Below are 27,413 nucleotides of genomic sequence, written 5' to 3' on the forward strand. Positions count from 1 at the left end.
GGGACTGCAAATATGCAAAAAGTGATATTTTGTGTACGAGATGCTCTTGGCTAGTGCACCATCTGCTTCACCGAACGTATTTATGAAGAGCACTTAGACTGCTTTAGCAAAGAAATTAATTTGAATGCCGAAGTAGATCTAATGCCATTATTGGTTAAGTCTCGACTGATCTAATTTGAGATCTGTTGTATGCTTTATCAAAAACTATGGATTTATCATCTGTCCTATTGATAGATCTAGCTGAATTTTTGCTTTAGAAATCATTATGTATATAATTTGTCCAGCTTTGCTGATGTCTATGTTTTTATATATAAGAATATATAAAAATAAGTCAGTATAAGATTTTTATATGCTTCTGTTTGGGTTGCCTGTGTTGTTGCAGACGATGAAACGCAGGTGACCTAGCTCTGGGCACTCAGGTTGGGTGTTGTTAGATAATGCCTTGTTTCATCCCATTCCTGACACACTTCAGCTTGTGGCTCACTGAGCACTGGCCCATCTGCCTGCCCTGGTTGTGGTTCCCCCCAGCAGCCAAGTCACTTTTGTTACTGGCACAAACTCTTGTGCCAAATATTTATGTCCCTTCATCCCCCTCACATTCAGCCCATGTGGGGAGGAAGTCTTGCATGGATTCCAGTGGCTGGATGTACTGGTCTGGGAAATGGGTGCTGTTAGAACTGAAACTGAAGTGTGAAAATGTGAATAGCTTGCCCCTCCCTTTTATACTTCAGGTTTACAAAGATAAATCCAACTTTTAATACATGCAAGCTATGTATTTGAAAACTTTGAGGGACAAACTAATTACATTTTAATATTGGCTCTAAGAAATCTCAGCTGCATAGAAACCCTAGTGAAATAAGAGCAAAGCATCTTACTTAATACTATGTGATTTATATCTCCTCTCAGGTACAAGCAAGGCAATAGGGTGGTAAGTGAAGGAGGACCTCAGTAATGCATGTTACTGGGCGATTCAAAGCCAGAAAATCTGAAATAAACAAAAAATAAATAATATTTTTTGATTTAAAGAAAAAGTGAACATACTAATGTTTTATTTGTATATGCAGAATGGTGCGTTTGTAAAGTGCATCACCCCACATATGCTTCTTTTGACCAGTTCCAGACTTAAGTTTGCCCACTTCCTCTTATAATCTGTTCTGTAGCAGCGGATGTTTCTGTTATGGAGCTGGTACAACGATTTTGCATGCTTTTGTCTGGGACTTTTTGGTAGTTAACAGTGTCACGAGTGCCTGGCTCTCCTGGAAAGCTGTGTTCCATCCATCTTATGAGTGAAAGTAGGTGGTTCAGTAGTTTTGTTTTCTGGTTCTATAAACACCCCCACCCCCCCCACCCCCCATATTATTTGACAATTTTTTTTCTTGGAAATTTTTGTTTAAAAACAGTGCATATTACTCTGCTAGAAAATACAGGTTCCCATTTGTGGTAGTCATCAAGTGTTGTGAATTGATTGAAAAGCTTTTTTTCCCCTTAAACATAGCTTGTAAGTGTTAATAGTAGACTCACCAAGGATTGCAATCTAATTATCTGATTATACTGTGATTAAGGTATGTTTGGGTTAGGAAAGTTTCTCAGGAGCAGGTTGTAGAGGCTATTTACATAAAACCTCAGAACAAACAGGGAAAAGGAGACGAAAGGAATTTTTAGCTTTTTAACAGTGCCTGATGGTGGTCAGTGGTGGATGCCTTTGTGGAGCAGATCTGCCCTTCAGCTGAAAATGTTTGTGGTTTTGTCTTAAAGCTAGTATTTTGTTGACTGGGACAAATAACAGCAGGAACATTTAAATTAAAGAATCTGGGAAAAAGCTTTGCTGTAACATCTTTTGGAACTTGTTTTATGCTGCGATGCTTGAGCTAACTTATTTGTGTGAATTGCTTTATATTTTAATGCAGTTCTATCAACATGTATTATTTAAAATAGAAAGCTTGTTGCAGCAGGCATTGACCATGATGAAAATATGAAGGATATGCCAAAAACCTTACCTTAATGCTAGCTAGAGACCTGAAATAGAGGAGAAAACTAGACCTGGCAGTATATAGAAGGTTGTAGCTGAAAGAGGATGAAAAAAAAAGACTGCAGTTGAAAGGTGTTTAGATCCTTGTGTTCCACGCTTATGCTGGTGGTGGCAATCACTGCTGACCTTGGAGAGAGCAGTCACATCTGAGATGTATCAGACTGTCCTCACAGATCTGCAGCTGACAGGTGGTGACAGCTTACTCTGTGCTTTAGTTATGGTAAGTGCAGTGCAGCTGATAGATAGGCAGTCACAAACATCCAAACCAATTTGCACCGTAGATTAACGGATCAACGTGTGCAGTTTGGAGCTTGGTTGGAGTCGAGAACTGATGTGAAGAGGTGTTCGAGGACCCTGAAGGACATTACGGTGCTTAACGGTTCTGTGTCAGGCTTGAAGTCATCACTGAGTCTCTTGGTCATTGGACTTGTGTGCTCTGTTTTTTGTGCCAAAACAGCGCACTTAGCATCATCGGTAGTGTAAGCAAAACCGTAATTACAGTGTCAACAAGCTCAACAGTCAGGTGATTGTGTTCAGGTTAGGTGAGGTTGTGTTGCAGCCTCATGGTTCCTCCAATACTGTGTTGCTTTTTTTCAGGTAGGTTTTGCAAAATCCTACTTCTGGGATGAATGGTGGGTTTGGGTGATATTCTGCTGAGAACCAGGTCTGTGCTTCCTGCTGCCAGTCTGAATACCTAGAAGGTGTGAATGTAGATTTTCAGTGTATTGGTATACTGTGTGCTTCTCGTTGTTTCTAAGTATGGTAACAGATCAGGCACTTTGTGTAGCTTTTATTGCTGGATTTATCAAAAAAGATTTTTCCTAATGTTGCCATTATCATGGCTTTATGTTCTGCTTCCTGTGATTTTTGTGGTTTTAATTAGAAGATATTTAACCAAAACTCACTGTTGTGATGTATCAGAAATGAAGTAACAGAAAGCCAGTTTGGGGGCATATTTCTTGCCATGCTTTCCTGCTTTGGATGCTTGTACACCTCTTGCTTGCTTGCCTTCTGTTGTTCTGTGTCCTTGGGGAAGCTTAAAGCTTGGCTGCCCAGATCCCTGAGCAATCTGATCTAGACCTGCTTGGAGCAGGTGGCTGGGCCAGATGACCTACAGAGGTCCCTTCCACAAAGAACTGCATTCATATTATCTTTTATGAAGTATTATCAGCTGGAATTTTATTTTGGGCCATAAGTTGGCAGCTGGTTTGATTCTGCTGTCCAAGCAGGTTGAAAAGCTTTTTGTCACATGAAGGTAAAGGTTTCTCTTGCGAGAACACTTTAAATTTGGTTACAGAGTACAAATTGGGATAAATGTTAAGTGTAAATACTTCATGTCCTGTCTTTACTTAAAAGTTCTCTTCAGTAGCTCACGCTTTAGCTCTCCTTAATCAGGTAAGCTTTTGCATCTTAAAAACTGAGGAGACAGAGTCAAAGCAAAAGCTGATATCAACACAGTCTGCACAGGTTTTTTGAGCCATCTGTTACATGTCTGAAACTTGTGCAGTTGTCAGTGCTGGAAACAGGTATTGCTCTCTTTCTGTGGAGTTGTTAGTTCCTTCTGGGGTTCTGTTGCCATAATTAGTCAAATTAATATTTCATCAGGTCTGTCTATTTGTTTAACAGCTTAAAAATGTTGTGTGAATAGAGTACTGTCCCCCAATGTGATATACAGAGTTCAGATCTGGGTCTTGTTTTAATGTTATTTGAGCTGAAAAATTATGGTTTGTATTAAGCAGCGAAAAGTCTTGAACTGGAACCTTTCAAACAGCCAGCTAGGTAGCTGTCGGACTCTGGAGCGTGGTCTGTGCGTGCCAGTTCGTAGCACAAACGGCCATTAGCCGGAGCAGAGCCAGCAGGTTGAGGACAGTGAGCTGGATGCGTGGTGGGCTGCATCCAGAGCACCACATCCAGGTTTGAGCTCCCCAGTATGTCACTGTCAAAGACTTTATTAGACTGAGACGAGCTTGCCTGGCCCTCTACCAGCATGGCTAGGAGATGAAGCATGTGCCTTAGGAGAGGCTTGTTTGGCCCAAAGAAGTCTCAGGGCCAGGGGATGGACCCCCTAGCAGCCCACCAGTACCTGAAGGGAGGTTATCAAAGTCATGGAGACAGGCTTCTCACAGTGATGCATGGCAGAAGGACAAGTGACAACGACCTGAATTGAAACCTGGGAAGCGCATCTTTATGAACAGTCTGATCCTGCCAGTAGTCTGTAGCATCTGTAACAACAGGTGACCAGTGCTAGCTTTTCTGTTTACGGCCTTTTTTTAGTGGGTAGGACAAATATAACTAAAGGGAGACATCTCTCTGCTGAATCTAAGGAGAAATTGTGCGCTAAACCCATCTTGCACTCTTTAGTCAACTTTTCAGGAGGTTTTACGTATTTACTGAGAGTGGGATGAGAACTTCCACAGCCATGGGGCAATTGGGATAAAAGCAAATAAGCAAGTACCTTGTCATGGTGACCTACAAATTTGCTTTTCTGAAGTATTTCTGACTAACTTAGTAATTCAGGTAATACCCATATCTATATGATAATTTTGTTAATATATGCAATATTTGAATTCCCACTCTTATGTAAGTTCTTTCTAAACATGCTTACTTTACCACTTTGATGAAATAATCTGTATTATAAATGAAGAGATAAAATCATTTTTTCCTTGCACATCTATATAACATTTGCAAAGCTAATATTTGCAAATATTTTTGCTAATATATTTGCAAAGCTACAGTTATGCTTTTATATTCTGACAAAAACTGCACCAATCAAAGCTATAGTGCTTCATGGGAATTTAGGAGGTTGTATCAGTAAACAAGCTAGATGAAAGCTTTTGTTTGTCTTTAGAAAATGAAACAGGAAGCAGTTTCATTAATACACTTTCAGAAGAGACAAGAATCTGTGTAAAGCTTTTAAAACTGGTCTTTCAGTTCATTTTACTTTCAACAGATCAAATAGGGAAAGCTATGGCAGTTAGACATCCTCTGTTAACACCCCGTGGTTTATATTCTCAGTTCATGTCAGACATACAAGTACTGCTTTCCGGGAAGGCACAGAAGCTCACGCCAGAGCTCCGCTTCTCCCTTTTCCCTCACAGGGAAGTGGAGAGAACCACATACTGCCTGCTCCCCTTTTTCAAAAGGAGACCCCAACAATCGGGAGTTAAATTGAGGCGTTTGGCTGTTTGTCTGTTAGCTTTTCTTGGCTTATAAAGAGCTCACAAATAGTTTAGTGAGAATCTCTTACGTAAAAATGTCAACTGAGTAAAATAAGATGCCTGCAAAGTTGTAATAAAGAATTAGTGCAATTAGATTTTTTTATAGATCTGTTTTGAATACAAATAAGTTGTTCATAGGCTGCAGTTGCCTTCCTGAAGTATAGATCTTTGATTTCATACATAAAAAAGTAATAAACAAAAATCCAATGATTTGCTCTACTCTGTGTGTGTTCAGCGTACTTGAAATAATTAAGTTGCAGTAAGAAGGGCATGGGAATTTCTTTTTTATTCCAGATCATGTCGGTGCATTTCATGATAATAGTTCAGTAAGAGTTGCAAATATTTCTGTCATGTTCTGGCTTGGGGTATGAAGCAAGGTTAATTTATAATGATAAAGCTTCTGAGGTAGCTGTACTGTTCTGGGATGGCTTGTTTGATCCTTGAAGGTAGTCCGGAGTCACTGGTGCAAAGCTGTAGCTCAAGTCTGCTGTAAAGCAATTTTGTCATAGATGGCTATTCCCAGTTGGGAAGGGGGTGCTAGGCCAGCCAGAGCCTTACACCACTTCTCAAACACAACGACACTCTCTAAGTGTTATTGATCCAGACCCAGGCAAATTGTATAAAAGGTATTAAATGTTTCCAGGATCAATATGCAGAATTCACAATGGAGAGGATGCAAAAAATGTTTGAAACTTGTAAACCAGGTGTGTTGTTGAGATGACATATGGAGAGTTTTATCCACTGCTCAGAGTAAATAAATAAATAACTAAAAAGGAGGAGTTGTTAACTCAGTGACATGTGTTTGAGTTTCTGCTTAAACTGTTTTCCTGGTGGGCACTGGTCTGTGATGTAGCCGAGAGTTGTTTCTTGCCTTATTCTTGGCCACAGTTAGAATATTGTTCACTTGTGGCTAGTTATCCTTTTTTTAATATTGGAGCTGGTCTAGGTGTCAGACTTTAATTTCTGCATCAGCAAATACCTCTACATTTGTTACCAGCCCTGGATCTGCCAAGTTTTCCTGAAATCTAGTTCAGAAGAATTCTGCTTTTGTAAGCCATGTTATATATACTTTTTTTTTTTAATACAGTGAATTCGTCAATGGTACTAATAAGATGTGTTTGGTTGATGTTTTTGATGATTTTTATAATTTTTAAAGGCTTGTCTTGAATAAATAATTGAGTTTTTTATAGTAGTCTGTTATAGAGGACAGTGGTAAGTGTACATGACTATAGGGTGTGTATGTGTATAACTTTTGTAAGTTGTGTTTATGGCTAAATATATATATATGTGGGGTATATATAAATTTAAAACTATTAAAAAGCATGTATTTGTTGCCTTTAGTTTGCATTATGTATTTGTTGCATTAATGATTTTTTGCTTAAAATTCACCAAGGTAGTCCATGCAGGCTTCCAGATGATGCTACTGTATTATGGCTATATATGTTCAACTTTAAAAGACCTTTGCCAAAGAGTGTTACCACCGGAACATTCATGTGCATGGGCTGGCGCGATGTACCCCCCACCCACAGACAGCATCGTGCAGTGTCCGTACGAGGGCATGGTGTGGCCGTTCACTATGTTTACGTGTTGTCTTTCTGTACAGTGCTGTTACTGAGCAGTACAGTAATATAAAAATAAATCATAACTGCTTATTTGAGAAGTACTGCTACTATTTAACTGTGCATTTGAGACACATTGGGCGTAATAACTAAAGTTGCCTTTCCTTCTCTGCTCTTTGCCAGTTTCCTATTTTCTCTCAGCAGTGATTTATGCGTGGCAAGCTCTTCTCACTTGTGTGATTTGTTGATGCAGCCTGTGGCTGCAGATGTGTGAGTGGGTGTACCTGGGCATAGGGGCATGTTACTTTACTGTGATACAGAATCCAGACATTTTTTGCCTCCATTCTCCATTTGATTGAAAGACAACTTTTTAAAATCACAAGGTTCATCCTTACATTTTCCGAGGGGTCATAACCAGGCAAATGTCTAATCTTCTTTTTCTCTAGTGTAAAGTGCCTTGCTTATTTTTCTGTAGTTCAGTTAGTGTTGAGTGTGTGATTTTTTTTGCTCTTGCTACAGAAATTAATTTAAATCTATACGTAGTAGCTTTTCTTCAGTGACCATCAAATGCTGTACCCCAAGGCATTTGTCTGCCTCAGTTATTAGAATGCTCCCTGAGTCTTGAAACATGAACAGTCAACCCTCAATTTAAAAATAAAGCAATGGTGGTGGGGTAAAAACACTGAGAGCTCAGAGTACGTAGGATCCGAGGAAGGCTTTGCATAGTGTTCAGTTAGTGCGGGTGTCCTGGTGCTGTGCAGCGGTCCAGAGAGACTCTGTGCCAGAGACTTGTATTTCACTAGCTGGAACAAAACTGGATGTCTCTTAAGGTGTTTATCTTTAGACTGTACAGCTTTTATTTTGGGCTCCTCAAACAACAAATACAGCAAATCCTTCATCTCAATAGCAAATCTAAGCAAACTGGTGATACTACTGGGTTTTCTGTTATTTCCTCCAGTTCCCTGATGCATTATTTATCTTGGTGCTGGTGTAGCTGGAATGGACTGCAGTTTTCCATGTCACTTGAGGGCATATGCTGCATCTCTGTCCTTTCCATGTGACTGATGATGTGCCTATCATCTGGCTATATACCTTTCTGCTAAGTCTCAATTTTTAACTCTATAGTTGGTCAGCTTGCTTTTCCAAGAGTAGCATTATGACTTAAATTTGTGAAGGGTCAGTTTTATTGCAACTTAATTTACATGTGTAATGAACTCTGCCACAAATGTTGAATTTCATGGGATAGAAAAACTTGTGTGAATATGTTTTCAGGGATCTTATTTTAAAAACACTGCGTTATGTGTGTCTTTTCCTTACCTTTCCACTGTTCTCATTTCTTTCACTAGTGTCCTCAAAGATCAATAAAATCCTCATTTGTAAATTGCTAAGGTTATTATATTTTTATATATTGTGAATCAATAGTGTGATTGGAAGTGGTTGCTTTACTAGTGTAGGAGACCAGGGGAGTGAGAGCGGCTGTACAATTAGCTGTGCTGTGTAGAGAATTAACCGGTAATCTGTCAGATTAGTCCCCCAAGGTAGGGACCGTCAAAGTGAATGCTAACGCTTGAGCTCTTTTGCCCTCTCCCTTTCCCCCTTGTGCAAGGCCGCTGCAAGGGGCCTGCCGAGGTTGCTGGTCGTTGTCCTCCCAGAGCTGTTGGGCTGAAGAACAAAACCCACTCGTGGCTGCGGACATGCCTCAGCTGTGAGTGGCAGGATGCTCAGAGCCTGAACTGGAGAAAGTTTTGCTGTATGTTTGTTCTGCTCTTAGGTGCTCCCTAGCATCTGCTGTCGACTACTGTGACAAGACACTGAGTTAAAAGGATTCTTTTTGCTGTGATCTGATGTGGCTGTTCTTCTGTTTCTAGGCCCTCTTAGATAGTCCTTGCTTGATCTAACATTAAAGGTATTTGTTAAGATTTTTTTCCTCTTTTATGAAGCATGACAGAGGTCTCTCTTTAGAGAGACACTGGAAATGATTTTCAGCAGCTTTCAATTTGGTTCTTGCTTGCATATTATTTTTTTAATGTTCAATCCTTTTCCCACTTTAAGCTTCCTATAGAAACTGGGTTTCTTCTTTTCCTCTTCATGTATCTTCCTGTATGCCACTTTTGACCGTTGGCTGTGATTGGAACACACCTGACTTTATAACAGCATTCCCCCTTGCCCTTCACACTTCTCCTGCAAGCATCCTTTGTAATCTCTGTAATCGCCCTGACTGGATGAATTGAATAGGTGGGCTGGAGGAAATCCACTGCAAGCAGGGAGATTGTTCACTGAAGTGCCACTCTTGTCTCACTTAAAGCGCATCTTTAAATGAATTTGCTACATCAAATATGTTCTGTTGCATGCCCCCTAACCTTGTTGGCATCTGAGAAATCGTAATACTGCTTTACCCTTTGTGCAGAGATCTTGGATACTCCAGTGTGTTTAGTACTTGGAAAATATTTAAGTAATTGGTTTCAGCAAATAATCCTCTTGTGATGTATGGGGACTTTTATCTGTATTTATATTCTAAACCATTTTTGAATTACAAGTCTGGCAAAAAAACCCTCAAAAAACAACAAACCTGAGGCAGCGAATCTGCTCCCTGAGTACCTGGGCTTGGTTTGGAAACCAGCAGGGAAATCTCCATGGGGAGCTAAACTGCTTGTCTAGCCCTGGTGAGGGTTTGGGCGAACCAGTTACTCAAGTCTGAAGATCTGAAGCCCTGGGTCCAAACAGGGTGTAAGTAGGGGAAGGTGGAGGAATCTCTTGCTAAGTGGTTAGCATCTTGCCTGCATTGTGCGTAATAATATGTATTTTGAGTCTTACAAATGGGTTTTCTGGCTTTTTAACTCTTTGAAAGCCACTGTTTGTTTTTAATGTTGTACATACCTGAAGAGGTAAATTACGTTCCAGAAGATGGGAACTCTAGGAAAAGAAATCTATTACTCCAGGAAAAAATGGAAATTGTGTTCACCTACGATAACAAATGTAGTATTGTCAGTAGCTAAACATATGGTAACCATTTCTGTGGAAAAGGCAAAGTACTATTGTTCATGATGATGAACAGAAGTACATTTTCTTCCTTTTGTAGGTGTCTTTACAGTGCCCTCTAGTAATCTTCTGTAGAAATGCTAGATGTATCCTTTCTCAGACCAATTTGATAAAGTAATGAAAATGGTCACTGGAGGAATTAAAAAAAACAACAACTAATTGAAATCTGGTCCCCTATAACTGATGTGCTTTCTGAAGGAAGCACTACTGATATTAAAAATTGCTTGCCATTCTTTTCTTTTTCATCCTTGATCAGGAGGAGTATGAAAACTATAAGCACTCTGAAGTCAGATTACTCTAAAAGCTACCAGAGCTGACGACTATAAATGGGGCATTTCAGTAATGGGGTTTCAGCCAGGGCTGTGAAGTTACAAACAAAGAAACTAATTTGATCTTTTTGCTTGAAGTATGGGGAAGAAAATCGCAGGGGAATAAGAGCCATACAAAGCATTCAAAAATGGGCAAAAAAAATTCTCCTGGCATAGTGTTAATTTCATATGAAAGGTAATCACTTTGGCTTATTTTGACAGAGAAGTTTGACATTGGATGAAGGCTTTGTTAGGGGGTAGAGTGCACATTGGTTTTTGTAGTGCTTGCTTACCCTGATGACAGTCATCACCCTGAAAGCATCTTAGTTCTGCTGTTAGATCATATATTGAACAACTAATCCCAAGAGATTTTGATTAGGGTAGCTTCTGTGCCTGGGGTTTAAGTCAAAAAGGTTATACCTTATTATCATTCTAGCTTATTTCTGTTATTAGTAGCAATAGAAAAGGGATATCATATGCAAGAATGTTTTGTCCTTTGTGTCAAGTGAAACATGGTACCATTTTTAAATCCTGTGCAAGCTTAAAAGGATGTACTAGTTAAAGAGATTGGCTATTTGAATGAAAGCTGATCATTTTCTGAAATGAGAGAAATTACTTTAGTAATGCCACAAAAAAAGGAAAAGGTGGATAAAATCCTTTAAGCTCTCCTTCTGAAATAGTTATGAAAAGAAATCTGCAATTAGGATATTCAGAGCATTTTCTTCATTGGCTTAACTCGAATATGTGGCATTAGGTGGTCTGGTTTGCTTTTCCTTTGATTTGGAAAAGCAAAATCTCTTTGAAAGGATGTTCCTTGCAGAAGTTGAGAAGTTCATGGGTGTTTGTTCCTAGATGTGTTCCATAAAACCTAAGGGTTGTTTTTTAGCAACTGGAAAGAAATCCAGATTTCGGGTCGCAGGTGTTATAAAGGATTCTTTTTCCTTGCACATGAGGAGGAATAAAAACTCGAATAGAATTTGGTTTTGAAATAGGGCTGGTAGACAGTTTTCTGGGTTTCAGTGTAGGTTTGAGGCAGATGTAGAAATCCTTGCAAGACAGTAAGTGTCTAACAGTGGCACTCCGGACTAGACAAGAGAGGGAAATGTCCGCAGTGGGGATTTCTTTTGGGACAAGTTGCACAAGAGTACCAGTAGAAGTGGTTATAGCGAATCGTGCTTTAGGGGAAACTGCTGCAAGAGGAGTTTGTGCCATTTGTTCTCCTTCAGTTTTCCAAGCTTAATGGAACTGTAGCCCCTTAGTAAAGGGGCTGTAATGGTTGCGTGGCAGCTTATTAGCTGGCTGTTTAAGGGTGCTATTGTCACAGAACTGACAATTGTGCAGCAGTGCTGTAAATAATAAAGTTGCTTCCATGTGTTCAAAATCCAGATAAAAATTTCTAACTCCCTAGAGGTGTTAGAAAGGCCATGCAACTAAACACCAGACATAAATGCATCTCTTAAGATGTTTGATATTTGAGATTACAATCTATGTTTGGATTTTGCTGCTGATCATTATCTTGTTTTCCTTCCCATTATTTAATAATATATGAGGAGATGGTATCACTTACAGAAAGAGTAGTTAGAGTAAATGCATGGATGCTTACTTTTCAGTGTTTTGCTGCAGGCACACTGTACACTATTCGGATACTTTTTTCTTAATTCTATTTTCTCCATACTTTTTTTAAATGGGTTTTTTTAATATAATTTTGTGCTTGAGGTCTGTCATGAAGGTCAGTTAAGACTGAGCAATAATTTGTTATTAACAAGTGAAAGGTAACTGGAAGTATAGACAAAGCTGTAAAAAGCATTGTTTCAAAATGTAGCTTGCTTTGTTTGAATTCGTTCTTTGTTTATTGACTGCTGTCTGAAGGGCCAAGGTGCTCCTAAGTTACTGAAGGCAAAGTCTTGAAACATACATTATTTCTATATGTTACAGTAATTCTGCTGCTGATGGTGACTATTTTGACTTTCGTGTTCTTGTTAGTACATGCTGTCAAAAACCTTCTCAACTCAGTAATTAAACCGTTAAGAGAATCTAATACGCAAAAATACTTAGGTTTTCACAACTTCGTAGATGTGTTGCCTTTTTTGCAGCTTTTAGATGGATGCCTTTTGAAAAGCACAGGAGCAGAAAGGCAGAGTTCCTTCTAAGTAAAAGCTGCCATCTGTGTGTGGATGACAGCCTGCACCTGGGCCTGTTGGTATTCAGGTAGGTGCTCTTCACAGTGGACCATAAAGAAAATTTCTCTAAACTTACCATTGTATTGAGGAGAATGATTGAGGGCACAGGTCTTCTGGTGGTATCCTAGGCTGTTAGTGTTTGCTCAGTATTGTCCACTTGGTCTGTATTGTAAGAAGGCACCTGCACACAGGACTGACAACTAAAGAGAAGAGGACAAAGCCATCCAGTGTTAATGCTGCTCTCTTTCAGGAGAATTTGCTTGGAAAAGCAGTTTTCTTCCTGTCTTTCTGCAGCACAGAATAAGCCGTTCTACTAAAAAAGCTCTGTATGGATTGTTTCCCCATCACAAAAAAAAGGGTATGTCTCCCTTGCGGATCGCAGCCCCTTCTCTGGTGGGCTAGGGCAAATCTGAGGCCGCGTGGCATTCTTCAGATGTCATTGCTAGCCCACAATGCTTAATGGTGCTGGGGCAAAGATGAATCATACTTTTTGATGAATATCTTTATTAAAGTCTATTAAATCATAAAAAGAGAAAATCTGCCTGTGCTGAAGGAGAAAGGAATCTACTAAGTCTGAGAAAATCTAGATTTATACATGGCATTACTTACCTTAAAATGTTACATCACTTGCTGTCCTAGGTTCCACTGTCAGCCTATCACTGGAATTATTAAAGTACCAGCAGGATTTATATTGTACATCTGCAGTCAGGGATAGCTCTTTATGCTTTTTCCTTTTTTTCTTGATACTTAAGTGCAATACCATTTTTGTCTCATAATTTATGGATTGTGGAGTCTTTGCAAAGAAATAAATGAAATGACGTTTACAAAATGCAGTTTAGAGAATTTGACCTTGGTTTTTCAGTATAAGTGAACTTGCCAACCACCATGTATACAGTTTTGCTTTGGATGTGCTTTTAAAAAAAATAGTCATAATGATCTTTAGTTGCCTGATGTATGTTGCCATCATATGCAGTGTAATTTGATCAGGTAGTCTATACTGTATATTCCCTATGAGGGGAAAATGTAATATTAAGCAGAAAGTCTACCTTTGCCTAAACCAGGGGTCGTCAAACTATGGCCCATGGGCCAGATACAGCCCTCCCGGGTCCTCAATCGGGCTCCTGGTATTTACAGACCCCCCTGCCCCCGCCCCCCCCCGGGAGTTTGGGGGGGGGACGGGACACGGGATCAAGCAGCTGCAGATGACTGCCTGCCCCTTCATCCACACGCCAGCCCCCTGGTTAAAAAATTTGAGGACCCCTGGCCTAAACATTCAGTCTGCTGTGGTATATTGTAATGCCATGTATGAATTTTGCTTATTGGGTAGTACACAATTTTTTAAATGTTGACATTTGTAACAAAAAAAAGTTACCAACATGCTAATACTTAAATTTTATTTAGAGATCAATGCATGGAGCAATTTGTCCATATAGATAATGTGCTTCTTAGTAATGACTATTTTCACAAAACCACAAAAACGAGTTTATTGTGAGCTCCTGCTGGCAGCTTGCAAAGAATAGTGTTTGTAACACCTTCAGTTAAAATACGTTTGGCTAATTCTTGAAGACAGCTTTTTTTTTTTAATGATCTAGGTTAGGAAGGGCATGACATACTGTTTTTAGGATTACAAGGGCCATTGGGAATGTTAATTAAATTCTGGTGAAAAGCCTTTTAAAAGCTCAGTCCTGCAGCAAGAGCTTGGATATTTTATCATGTCCTTGCAGTACATAAAAAGGGGCTTTATAATAGTTCCTGCCAGTCTGATTAGGATTTTGTCAAATGCTTCTATTTTAAACGTCAGTTTTCAAGGGTGTTACGTAGTCTTAAACTGCTTTGGAATCTAACTTAAAAGGATGAGTATCATCCCCCCCCCATTGACATGTCTTTACTCAACAGGTAAAAGTAAGTAATCTTTCTTCATCAAAGCCCTATATGACTCTTTCCAGTGACCAAATCCTTGTGTACTACTAATCTCATGTCAGGTATTTTTGATGAAAGATGGGTTTGGTTGCCTTAATTTATCATCCTGTTTGGAAAAAGTGGTTATACCTGTGCTTCACATTTTCTTTGTGGATGGTCCTTGAAAAATGGAATGCAGTTCCCTTCCACAAGTTATGTGAAATCTAGTATTACAGTCCTCTGCTTTGAATGCAGCTGGTCAACATCAGGAAAAAAATCACAACCAAATAGTTTTGGTGGCAGCAGTGGATTAAAGTTAAATCTATAGCACTGGTAGTGGGGAAATCTTCTGAAATACATTGCCGAGCACCAGTTTGAGGTAATTTATATGTACTATGTAGAACTAAGATCAAAGTGGTTTTGTCTGAAGTTATTTTTGTAAATTCCATAATTTCTGAAGACCTTGTGTCAGGCAGTTTTTAAAGCACACATTTAAATGATTTATGTTTGATATTGGAATGCTGGTGTCTTTCAGAAATTAACTGGGTAACAAAGGAAAGCTTCTTCCCACTTGAGCAGGCACTTTGTATTTACTGTTGTAGGCATTTCCTCACCTGCAGCTTTGTTAAAGATGTTCTGCTGCACAAAATGTGATGCAGCTAGCAGAACATACAAAAAAATGAAAGTAATCCTTCTGTAGGTGTGGTAGCAGTGAAAAGAAAGCTAAAGGAAGGCTTGGATTTCTTTGTCCCACTGAGGTATACTGCCCTTTGAAAATGCAGCATTTGGAAAGAGCAATCGATGAGCTCTTTCTGTCTTACCTAGCTGCCTTCACATTTCCTGTGGCTGGAAAGTGTTATGTTAAAACTGTTCTTTTGAGTTTAAAAACCTTTTCGTGGTCTTTGGGGAAGCATGCTGTAAGGAGAAGTTCAGGCAGATTCATCTTAACTTTGCGAACTTCCGTCATATCTCAAATATGCTCTTTTTGATCCTTTTCAGGTGAGAAGGGTTGCATGCTCTGGTCCTTTGTCCTAATACTGAGAGGATAAGAGATCAACTAGGCTTAGCAAAGGAAGGCTAAAAGTGATTCATTGTTAAATATTTTCAAATAATTTTTCTGTGATGAGTTTTATCTTGGCTGAAACAATTTCAGAACTCTTGGTTAATTTTGACAACTTGAGACATGAGCTTGAAGAAGGACTAGAAAAGCTCAAAATATTTTAAATGGGAGGAGTGGAGGAGCTTGCGATGTATAAAAGTAGTCAGCTTGGCTTTGGTTCCTGAGGGGTGAGTGAGCAAACTTTTTTTCTGACTTCTTCTGGAAGGTAATGTGGCTAGGAGGGTTAATTGATGTAGAATTGTCAAGGAAATATTTTCCAGACCATTCTGATTTCCTTAATAGCTTAAAATGTTTCATAGAAAAAAAATAAATTCCCTTATTCTTTCCTCAGCAACCACCATCCAATTACGCTTTTGTAAGGAAACGGAAACATGGTCTTAACTTACATAGGATAGCTATGAAAAAGGATGGATAAGTGTTGAGAGAAGTAGTAAGGACAATGATACTGAAGCTGTGTTGTGGGGGATTTTGCACTTGTGTATTCTGAGTAAACTTCTATTACATGTCTTTCACTTGCAGCTGGAGGACAGAGTAAGCTATGTTTGTTAAATTTTCACACAATTTAAAGCTCAAAGAGGTAGGACAAGGTTAGAGTTCAACATCAGTAAACTTTTTTGGAAGGAGGAAGAATTTAGAGGAGCCAAGTGAAAGTTAATACAGTTAGGCAGGAGTAATCAGCTAGTCAAACATTAAATGGAAAAGAACAAACCTTATGGCAGTTTCTGAGAAAAGGATCTAGGGATTACAGTGGTGAAGGGATTATGGATCGATGTAGTCAGCAGTGTTATGCTTCTGCACTAAAACTGAATTGCCTGTATTTTGGGAGGGATGAAGAAAGGAGTTGCAGAGCTTCCAAAACATGTGAAATGACACCGTACCTGCACCCAACACTGATATTGTCTCTGCTGGAGCACCCTGTTGTGGTTTGGGCTCAGCGCTTTGGGGAGGAACGTGGGCTGGTTGGAGGGGGTTCACAGAGTTAATAGTCGGGCGCCCTACTGTTTGCCTAGTACTAAATTAGATATGCTAAGCCTAAAGGAAAGGGTAGAGAAGGTTTTAAGTCCTTGAATATGTAGAAGACTGCTGGGAAAGATTAACAGCCTGTGCCCCATACCCGCATTGGCAAAAAGAACTACGCTTAAATCCTAGCAGTACTGCTTGATAGTCCTAATACAGAGCGTGAAGTACTGGAACTGAATGCCTGTGGGAAGTGCCGGGTCTCTATCACTGGTGTTCAAGAGCAGTTCTGGGGTGTGGGGTGTGTGTGGAGTATCTGTTGGGAATGAGCAAGATTTAGCTGTTCCTGTTTCCGTGATAAGGAAAATAAAGTAAGATAAACTTGTCTTGCTTTTTATGTAAGTTTCTTGGGCCAGCATTATGCAAATCAAGCCACTGATGTGTACATACCTATAGAGTAATGGAATCGTTTAGGTTGGAAAAGACCTTTAAGATCATAGGGTCAGTATGTACGTACACAAACGCCAGCCAAGTATGTGGAAAGAGGAAGGGCTCCCTCCACAAAGTACACAAATTCTGTCCTAAATAATGTGGTTTCCTTTAACTGACTAATCAATAGGTTGATGGAGTGGGAGAAATGGCTTGTTGACAGAAATAGAAGTTTATTAAGGTCTTGTATGTACAAAGCCTTTTCAGGCTGAATCAAGGCTTAAATGAGGTATGAACTGAGTTGGCAGGGGTGTGAATGCAGCCCACCAGCACTTGTCCTGAGTGCCCCTAACTCTAAATTGCAAAACCTCTCTGAGACTGTGGGCTAGAAAGGTCCCAATTCTAGTTTAATGTCCTTCAAGATGGGACATAGTTATTTACCAACCCTTTTATTTTTTTTTTATCCCCCGCCTTCTGTGCAGGAGCATGGTAGTATCCCGAGTTGAAGCAGGCTGTGCTGTGTCTTCACAGGGCTCTTGGCAAGAGCTTTTTTTTTTATGTTATCTCTGAAACCCAGCTGAGAATTTGCTTCTCATTATTCCTGAAAGTCTCTAACCCCTTCTGTGCTGCTATTTCTCCTTGGCATGCACTTTTTTTGACATCCTCAGCTCTATATTCTACAATACTGTTTCCTTGGGCACCTTGTTGCTTCCAGGATAAGAACAATCTTATCCCATCAGTGGATTTGATCTGCTCTAATCTGCATCAAAGCCAGACAAAGCAAACAAGAAGCTGGCCTCCCCTTTGCAGAGGTTTCCTAGTTTTTGTTTGAAAAGCCAGAGAAGAAGGGCAGTGAGCAACAAAACTCAAGGGTATTTGTATTTTGTTCTGGTAAGGGTCTGGATCTATACTGGAATAATGCACAGGAGCTTGTAAATGAGGGGGGGAAAGGCTGAGAGCTTGGATAGAATGCTTTCTCTTGGAAAATCTAGAGACAATAAAGCCAAATCTTTAATTTTTTTTTAAAAAAAGACCTTTAGTTTTATGGAGCAATGGAGGCGATCATACTGATAAACAGGTTAAGGTATTTTCATGCCTCTGGGCTTTTCTGCCATTTGGTATATTAGAACTGAAACTTGGTACTCCACATGCAGAGGATCAAGTATATCTGCATGTAGGTGTGATTATACAAACCTAAGTAACATAAGCAGCCCTAGAAATTTTGTATTGTTTTGGGTTTTTCTTGTTGTGTATGTTTGGGGTCTTTTTTGGTTGTCTTTTTATCTCAGGAAAGACATAATCTCATGGATTCGGTTACCAGTGTAACAGGTCTCCAGTCTGAGACTTACTATCACTAGGGAAACTTCAGGCTTTCTATACTTTTCCCCCTTATTCCCTCTTTGAATTCTGGAAGGTAGAAGAACATTTGAATGATATAAATTACACTTTCGTAGGTTATCTGTTGTTTCTTTCACACTACTCCTTCTGCCTTATCTTCAGGTTTCGGTGAATTCCAAGTAGTAAATAGACTTTGTGCAGGAAGGCTGGAGTCCCTCTCCAGGGGGAAGCTGAAGTCTCTTTGGAGACGGGAGACTTTCTGTGCAATTCATTGATACAGGGGATCATATCAATTCGTTAATTAAGGCTATTTTAGAAAGTAAATCCGGCTTAAAAAAGCCCAACAAACAGTCAAGCAATTGAAGAAGCTAAATGCTTACAGGACATACTTTCTTTACACGTAAAGGTCTCCTTCATATTTGTACTTTTTCTAAAAACACAGGCTTCATAATTATTCTGTGATTGAATGAAGCAAATCTGGTTATTAAATGCATATTCCTCTTCAAGGTGGCCTTGACATACTTTGGCATTTCATTATTGACCTTACCGTGAAAGATTTAAGTAGTTTTGAGATGAGTGTTTTTATCATCCTTTCTGATGGGTCTAGTGTGTGTAGTAAAGGCTTAATTTTCTATTTGTGAATGCATTTTAACCCTTTTCTAACAATACCTTTCCCAGGTGTTAGAGATTGCCTTCAAATTTTTAGAGGTGCCTAAAAGGGAAACCACATTCTTACTGTGTTACATATTGCCTACTGCCAGATCGAGGAAACTGGTTTATGGCTAGGTTTGCTACACCAGTGTCAGACAACAATGATGTAACTTACCTACGAAGAACAATGGAGAACAGGTCTTTTTTCACTGCTTTGTTACATTGAACATACGCCTTAAAGACTATATGTAACTGGGAGGTAACACCCACACCCCCCAAGTTCAGGACTCCTTCCCCCACCCCCCTCCTGTTAAGGACTATATACAGACCTTAAAGACCAACCATTTTTTCCTGTGTTTGCTCTGGACCACACACTAACTGACAGCTTAATGACAGAAACCACTTGAAGTATATATATATTATTTTTTTTAATCTTAAAAAGTGTTACTGGTGGAATCTCTTCTGGTCTCTAGACAACCTGTGACTTTAAAAAGTTATTTTAAAAATGTTTAGAGAAGGGTGGTCTAGGTCTGCTGCTGCGTGCTGAGAATATATTGCTAGACACAGTGCTTGTAAAATATGCTTTATTAATTAGGATTGTAATTTAGTTGTTGCATTTGTATAAAAGTTATTTTCTAGGCCTTGCAAAAAGACCTTGTAAGTTTGGCTGTGTCTGTTTTCAGCTGGCATTTTAAGCGTTTCCTTTTGCAGCTTGCTTTCTTTGTATAAAGGTAGGAGGAATCCCTGCAGCTCTGGGTTCAACTGACTTGCTTCAAAAGCCCTGTTGACCTTTTAGTCTGTGCGTGTTCAGGTTTGCTTTGCTGGTAGACAGCTAGTGATATTTCAGTTTATATTGCCAGGTGGTTTGTACATGAATCCCACGCCTAGTCCCTGAGTGGCGGAAGAGTGGAGTTTGTCAGAGTACATGTGGGGAGCCTTGATACTATTTCCAAGTTACCTTTAAAAACAAAGATGCCATTCTCTCCCAACACAACGCTGTGCTGATTTGGAAAATCTTTCCTGGATGAATTTTTATGCTTTCTTCTGTGGATGGTTAAGCTAAGACAAGTCAAAGTGATATTGACACAGTCTTTCTGCTTGACCAAATACACCAGAAATACAGTAATTAAAATTAATTTCTTAATGCAAATAGATGTTAATTATAGAACTCTTTGGGGAATATTTAAAATGGAAAAGTAATGATGTTTATCCTGAACTAGAACCAAGGTAAAAATATGTTTTATGGCACTTGCAAGATGTTTTAAACTCAGGAGTTGGAAACTTTTTTTTTTCTCGAGGGCTGAATTATTCTTCACGTTTCTTAATCTTTGTTATACAAAAAAAAATACTGCACTGCTGTGGTACGGCACCCATACCACGGAAGGCCAAGGAAAGAGCCATAAGAGTATGTATCATTTGTTATAAATGTGGTACTTGAGCACATATATTACTTTGCGTAAGTTTTGATGAGGCAGAATTCTGTCTGCAATGGCTTGTTCAGAACTGTTAAACCCATATTGATTGCCATATAAGCAGACAAATATGTTTTTGGGATGAAAACTTAGGTGTATTTACTAGTCCATAGGTGTAAATAGCCAAATCAGACAAAGGTCTTGTCATACAGACCAAGCTATTTCTAATTTGTACAGGAAGACGATATTGCAAGTAGTGATGGCTCTTGTGCACATTACAGTATTTTGAAATGAGGATGCAGTTTATGCTTAAGAAATGTAGAAGGCTAACCCAAAAATTGTGTGATGTGATTTGTGTTTTACAGGATCCCTTGTGAGAACCTTCACTCCTTTTTACTTTCTGGTGGAACCAATGGACGTTCTGTCAGTTCGCGGAGCTTCTGTTATAATGAACTGTTCAGCTTATTGTGAAACTTCTCCAAAAATTGAATGGAAAAAAGATGGGACTTTTCTAAACTTGGTGTCAGATGACCGTCGCCAGTTGCTACCAGATGGATCTTTATTAATAAACAGTGTGGTGCATTCCAAGCATAATAAACCTGATGAAGGATATTATCAGTGTGTGGCAACTGTGGAAAGCCTGGGGACCATTGTCAGCAGAACAGCAAAGCTCACGGTAGCTGGTAAGTCTCTTTTTGTTGTTAAGTATAACTAACAGCATGATAATGTAGATATGCACTCTGCCGTTGTGAAAAGAGAAGGGCGCTTTCCAAGAAAGGAAGGATTATTTCATCAGTTATCAGGGAAACTGGGACTGTATCTCTCATTTTACTGGCTGAAAGTTGTCCTATATTCTGTTCATCTAAGCGTCTTAATGTGGTGGTATTCCTTGGAAAATGCTGAAGATCAGGAATGCTGAAATGAATGTATTAAACAGTGTCAGGTGCATGTAATGACAATATAGACTTACCATGGCTTAGAAGGGGAAAAAAAAGAACAAGGTTCTACTTTCTTTATGTATAAATACCCTTTAAAATAACTTTCTCTGCCTGCTTCCATGTTGAGATTTATCTGCCCTCTGTCACGAATCATTTGGGAAGCTCCTAAAAGTTAGCAGTGTGTAGAGTCTCTAAAGAACTGGAAGACTGGTAGAGAAGGCAGGAGTGTTGGGGTTTTGTATTTTTCTGTTTCTTACCAAGTATGAACAAGGAAGTTTGAAAAGTCACAAAGAACAAATTGCTTAAAGCTTTCCTGACAGACATGAAGAAACCAAAGTCATAACCTCACCTTTGATGTTTGAGTGTCCATTAGACATGACATAGTAATAGCTTTTATGTAGGTTGTAGAGAGCAGTAAGTGAAGTTTGCATGTAAAAATAAAGACTCTGATTGGGGAAAGTGACCTGTTTTCAGAACATCATCTGTTTGTATCTTTGGGCTTGGGAGTGTCAGACTGTGTGTGTCTTGGAAACAGTGTAGCTGAAAGAGACTTAGAATTTGTGAGATTTCAAAAACCAACTGAAAAAAAAAAGCTAAACTAAGGCAATGTAACTAGGAAAAAAGCCTATGAAGCAATTTTCTTTTGTTTCTCTAATGATGTTTGCCAGGCCTTTTCAAACAGTTTTTTTTTTTTTTTCTTAATAAATGTCTCAAGGTAATGAATTCTTCCTGACTAGTGCTACAGCATCTCCCAGAGCTGCTGCTTACTGTCATTTATATTCTGATGTTATTTCGATTCAGTTAGCTTGTAGCATTGGTGTGAAACATCAGAAACGTCAGGAATAAAAAAATTTGGGGTTTTATATCTTAAAGGAGTGACTTTCAGTGTCTCTGAATGAGAAATACATTTCTAAGTTTCTTGGCAATGAGGACAATAAAAGCAGTTCTCGCATACTTATCTCAGGCAATTACCACCTTCTTGTATTGCTGCTGTCGTGATTAATTCTGCTGCTTTCCACATGAGATCATTCAGTGTCTTGCTTCTGTTATCATTCTGGTCTATATGATCATTAGCTAAGGTTAATGGGGTTAAAAATGAAGGTAATGCAAAATGTCTTCAAAATCTCCATTCAATTTTCCTGTATTGATGTAGAAGATACTATTTTAATTGATAGTTTTTAAAACAATGGAGTCTTGAAGAGTCTTTTAGTATTAGAAAACACCACAATGAAGTTCTGGTGAGTTTTGTTTTCAGAATATCTTTGTTAGAAAACTGAACAAATAACAGTCTAACCCAAGCAAATACGAATGTTTACCGCACAAATAGGCCAACATGAGACAAAGGAGACTAACGGCTGTATTGGAAGATTATTGATCAATAAAAACTGCAATACAAATTTTATTATTTATTCAGTGCTAGAGGAAGTGCTCTTCACCCTTGTGCTGCGTTGTGCCACCCTGTTAAGTTAGCAGTGTGCACAAGGGCATCCTCTGGCTGCAGTGTAAGTTGTCCTGCTGTTCCAAAAGATTTGTCAGCTGTAGGTGTGTGAAAACCTATTTACTAACTCGCTTAAGTGCTAAGAGTTGTGGAAGACTACTCTGAGTTTAATCCTGTAGTTGGGAGGAAGAGTAGCTTTGGTTGTTGAAGGCTTTGGAGTAAGAGATGGAATATTTAAATTCTAGTTTAATTATAGTGCTTTTCTTGACCTCATTTGAATGCCTCAGTTTTATCAGTGATTTTTAATATTTAGTCTCCCCTCTCTTTCTTTTAATTGGAAGCTTTCAGGCTGTGGTAAGTGTGGGCATAGTTAGCATAGTAAGGTCCCTCCTCGGCCTCAAGATAACAGTGGGAGGCATCTAATTTGCTTCTTAATTGAGCAGTGCTATGTTGAATTCATATTGTGTGTCTGAATGTTGTACTGTGATGCACCTGATCTCTTTAAAAAAAGAATATTATGAAACATAGCTTGCATGTTTTAACTTCTTCTGAGTAATGTAGGCCAGGGCGAAGAAAATCCTGTAAAAACATCTAGTGTTCTATCATATATGTGAATAAATACAGGCTTTGAGTTTTTGGTTTCCTAACTGCACTGTTTTCCCTAACGCTAATGGATAATGCTGAGCAATCTACCTGTTGTGAGTCTTGCATAAAGTTCTAACAGGCTGATAAATTTTGATAAATTTCTCAGATTATTTAAAGGACTTTATATATTATAGCTTGATGGAGCTAAAATTTTTGAACATGAGAAACTGAAGCTCTTTTATTGCCATAGGGTGACAGGTATTGATAACACAAGGTGTTGCAAGGTGACAGAGGAGCTTAGTAAACCACTGTATGAAAAAATTAAACCAAAACACGCACTCAATAACTGAGTGTGGACTGCTCGGACAATGACTGAATGCTTTATGTTAGAGACCTGCTTGCTTGGCTTCTTGCTTCAATTTATGTTTTTGACACAGTGCTATAAATGTGTCACAGCAGGGAAAAATTGATGAAGGCGTGGATTGGCAAGTTTGTAGTGCATTTGACAATGTGCTTTTAAAGAACCTTTCCCATACATGATAGTAGATGAGAAGCCTTTACTCTTCGGATTTTTGAGGTGTGAGAATCAAAGTTTCTGTGGCAACTGAGACTCCTGTAGAAATTGATCTTCTTCTTCTTTAATCCCGTTTCTCATGTGATTTAAAAAACAAGTCAGAAGTTATGATAAAATATTATGAAGAATATTTTAATTTAGCATGATTAGTCTATGACTTGGAATTGTGTGCTACTGCACCTTGATATAGTAAGTTGTTAGAAATTGCAAACAGCAAGAAATTTGTTAGTTTTCTTTAATGATCAGTAGTTTCAGGATACACCTATCTCTTTTTTTCCCCCTTAAGTGTGTGCTTCCACGTTTTGGTTCCTTGTAGCAAATGAAGGTTGAGATTGTCATTGCCTGTGTTTCCTCCTCCTTCGCTTCCTCTCGCTGTGCAAACCTAAGCCTGCTATCATACTCTAAACTGGATCTGTGAAGTAATTAATTTATTTTTAAGAGTGGTTTTGCTTCCTTTCTTTGAAACCAGAATATGACCACACCAACATCAGGGTAGTGGAAGGAGATGGTATGGTGGTCATATAGTCCATATAATGTATGGTTTTTTCCATTATTATGATGGATTTGAACTAGGGAAAGTCAAAGGAACTGCCTAATTTATGTAAAGCCACACCGATGCTTAATCAGTGCCTTACTACTGAGTGGTTTTTTTAATTGGCTTTTGAAATGCAAATCTGTCTTTGATACTTAAGTGCCAGTTAGATGTTAAAACGGATTGGAATACCTCTTACAAAACATAGATTAAAACAAATCTACAAAATTTTTGGAAACTGTATCTGTAACTTACCTGGGAAAAATAAAATTGCATGTATTTTAGTAAAAAATACAATGATAGTAGCTTAAAAATATCCCTGCGATGATCTCTTTTTCCCAGCTACTGTTTACTACTACTTAGTTAAAGCTTTCATGAAGTTCTTATTGGGGGAACAGATATGCAAAGATCTAAAAGGCTTGAAGCGTGACAGTAGGATTGAGTTTCATCATACGGATGTATCAGTTCTATGTATCCATTTGAAGACTGTTCACTAAATTATTTATTTCACCTCTTAACATCTATTTTCCCCAAGTAAATCCATCTGTTTTTATTCTTCTTCCTCCACTTATCTTTGCATTTGATAATACTTGCTGTGAGCTTTATACGTAATTTGCTTGGTTGTGATGAAGTAGCTGTATCGCTGCCTTGACACTGACCTCAGATATGTCCAAGTTTCATTAATTCAGAAAGCACTCCGCAATAAGTTATGACCTTTTTTCTGCCACCTCAATTAAATTGCCTCCTTATATTATTATTTCTCATTTAAGTATTTATAGAGATTTTATTTTTAAACCTTCATTTTGTAATTACTTTTAGACAAAGTACAGATTGTCTGTTAAGAAATATTCTTGCCATGTAGTATCAAAATCTAAAAGGGTTCAATAGTCAGAAAAGGCAGGTTTGTGTTTAGTAAAAATGTAATGTTGCTTTTGAAATCATCTGAAAATACTGCAGGTGCAGCACTGTCCGGAATGAGCATTGTTTCTTCCTGAAAAGTAATTCTGAAAACTATTGTGGTGAAACCTTGATAGACTTCCCATTTTAATGTTTGCAGCTAGTAAGACTTGAGTGACTTGTGTGGGTTGAGGCACGTCATGTACACACTTGGAAGAATTCGGGTTTAATTCCAAGCAGTTTGTGCTCCTTGGCATGGTGTTCTCTGTGATTGCCTGCTTTTCTGACCTGAGTAAATCCTCCTGCTCTTGCTAGTTGGTTCAGCTAATGGTGTAGCTTGGACTCTACCGGACTGCTGAAGCCTCTGGCTTTGGATCCTACTTCTGTGGCATGGTGGAGGGATTGTTGCAGTTTCATTAATAAATTTTGTCTTCACTGTTTTTCTTTCCAGAACTTGGTTTAAAACTTCTGTAGTAATATTTTTGTCTGTGCAATCAAGTATTGGAAGGCAAGATGTCAGAATGTGTTGGCTGTGCAAAATTACCTGTCCCTTTGTGTATGGTATGGTCGTGTCTACACGATGTGCAGTACCTGCTCACTTTCCTTCTGCTCACCTGTCCATAGACAGAGAATCACACTCACCGGCTGGGAGATGGGGTAGGGCTGTGCAGTGAAAGAAACGCTCCATGATTTTGCTCTGTCGGGTCTCATACTGCTTGAAAGATACATAACCCCTTTGTTAGCGGATTGCAAAAAGCAAAGATGATTCCTTAGTGAGCACAGGGCATCAGACCGGAGGAGGAAAGCCTTCAAGTGTGTTGTCTAACGTGCTGCATAGCATTGCATAGACCTAACGAGGGTGTTAGGCCCTTGAGTTGTGATTCACCAATGTGATTGACTTGATGTCAGCACATCAGAACTAGAGAAGGAATTGTTCCAATTTTTAGCTGACTAGGTGGACTTTTTAAGGTTTATTTTAATCTTGAATATATCTAGCTTTGGGTTTCCAAACTGATGGCTAGGAGAGCTGTCTGTATAACTGCCACTGAAATTATAGGAGGCCTGGATGAGCAGCTGCTGTGGTATTCAATGTAATGTGGCTTGGAGGAATTAATTGAGTAATGAGCCAAGAGATGCTAAGGTCTACTCCTGCTTCTGTTGCAGGCTTATAATCTCAAGAAGATCTCCATGCTTTGCCTTTTTCTCAATGGGCTAATAAAGAATTTCTCTTCAATAAATTTAGAGTATTACTTTTATAATATACCAAGATGCTGTAAATGAGTGCACTGAGAGAGCACCATGTAGAAATAAGTAATTCTGTATCCATTACAGTTTTGGGATGATATGCAGTAGGTAAAGTTGTGGCCCAGAAATGATTATCCAGGACATTCCCTGAGTGCAGCTTGTGGGAAAGAGGAGGGCCTGGATGGATGTGTTCTCTCAATTAAAGCTAGATCTCTGCAAAGCACATCATCGAAGTAGTATGTCATGGTTGTGAGACCTTAATTTCTGGTATGTTACAGTATTTAGCTATTTCATATCAAAATCACTTATGTGTAAACAATGGTGAATAGTTAAGAATTTTGCTCAAACATTGATTTGGGTTGAAATTTTATCTCTGCTTTTTGCCATAACTGCTAAGAACTGTATAGAATTGGCCAGGTTGTATGGTTGTGGAATCGCATGCCTTTTGGAAAGTTTGCCAAAATTTGAAGATTACAACTGAACAGCATTTTATTTCTCACTGGACCTTGTGGGTGTCTGTGACGTCTCTAAAGGAAGAGAGAAGCTTAACTTAGTGGCCGAGAGGAACAAACTCCATGCATATACCAGCTCTTTGGAGATGCAGTTAGGTTAGAAATAACAGCATGTTTTTTACTCAGTATTGCATATTTCCTTTAAGAGTGTGTGGGGGAAATCTTGATCTGATCTTCATGAATAAAGAGCTTTCTGTACCTTGGAATTGGAAAAAATGTAAGAGCATAGATATTCAGTGGAGGGTACTTAAGAGCACTTAACCAGTAAGAGTGACATGGGTGATAAATTATCCTGGCAAAAACACATTTTCTATGAAAAAAGCATCTGCATTTTTCATAAATGGGCTTAGATCAAAATGCATTTCTTGTCAATGACAGGTAAATGGGAAAGGTGGTTTTAACAAAACTGCAGTTTGTACAGTATCTGTCAGCTGTTACTAAAAATGTGAGAGTTTAGACATTTAAGATAATAAATGTTCTGCTTTTATGTCATTCTAAATTCTTATAATACACATTTGTCCAGTTAGAGTAGGAAACAAAAATCTATGTGAGC

General features: G+C 38.8%; 1 protein-coding gene across 10 annotated transcripts in view; it reads left to right on the plus strand.

The window, feature by feature from the left end:
• The window catches only part of NEO1 (neogenin 1), a 212,847-nt gene that overhangs the window by 45,844 nt on the left and 139,590 nt on the right, over positions 1–27,413 (plus strand). For all 10 annotated transcript variants that reach the window (XM_055715632.1, XM_055715628.1, XM_055715636.1 and 7 more), the window contains exon 2: positions 20,505–20,822. In XM_055715632.1, coding sequence (XP_055571607.1) covers positions 20,505–20,822 — 318 coding nt within the window. The remainder of the gene's footprint in view (positions 1–20,504; positions 20,823–27,413) is intronic.

Source organism: Falco cherrug, chromosome 7 (genome assembly GCF_023634085.1).
Source record: "Falco cherrug isolate bFalChe1 chromosome 7, bFalChe1.pri, whole genome shotgun sequence".
NCBI lineage: Eukaryota > Metazoa > Chordata > Aves > Falconiformes > Falconidae > Falco > Falco cherrug.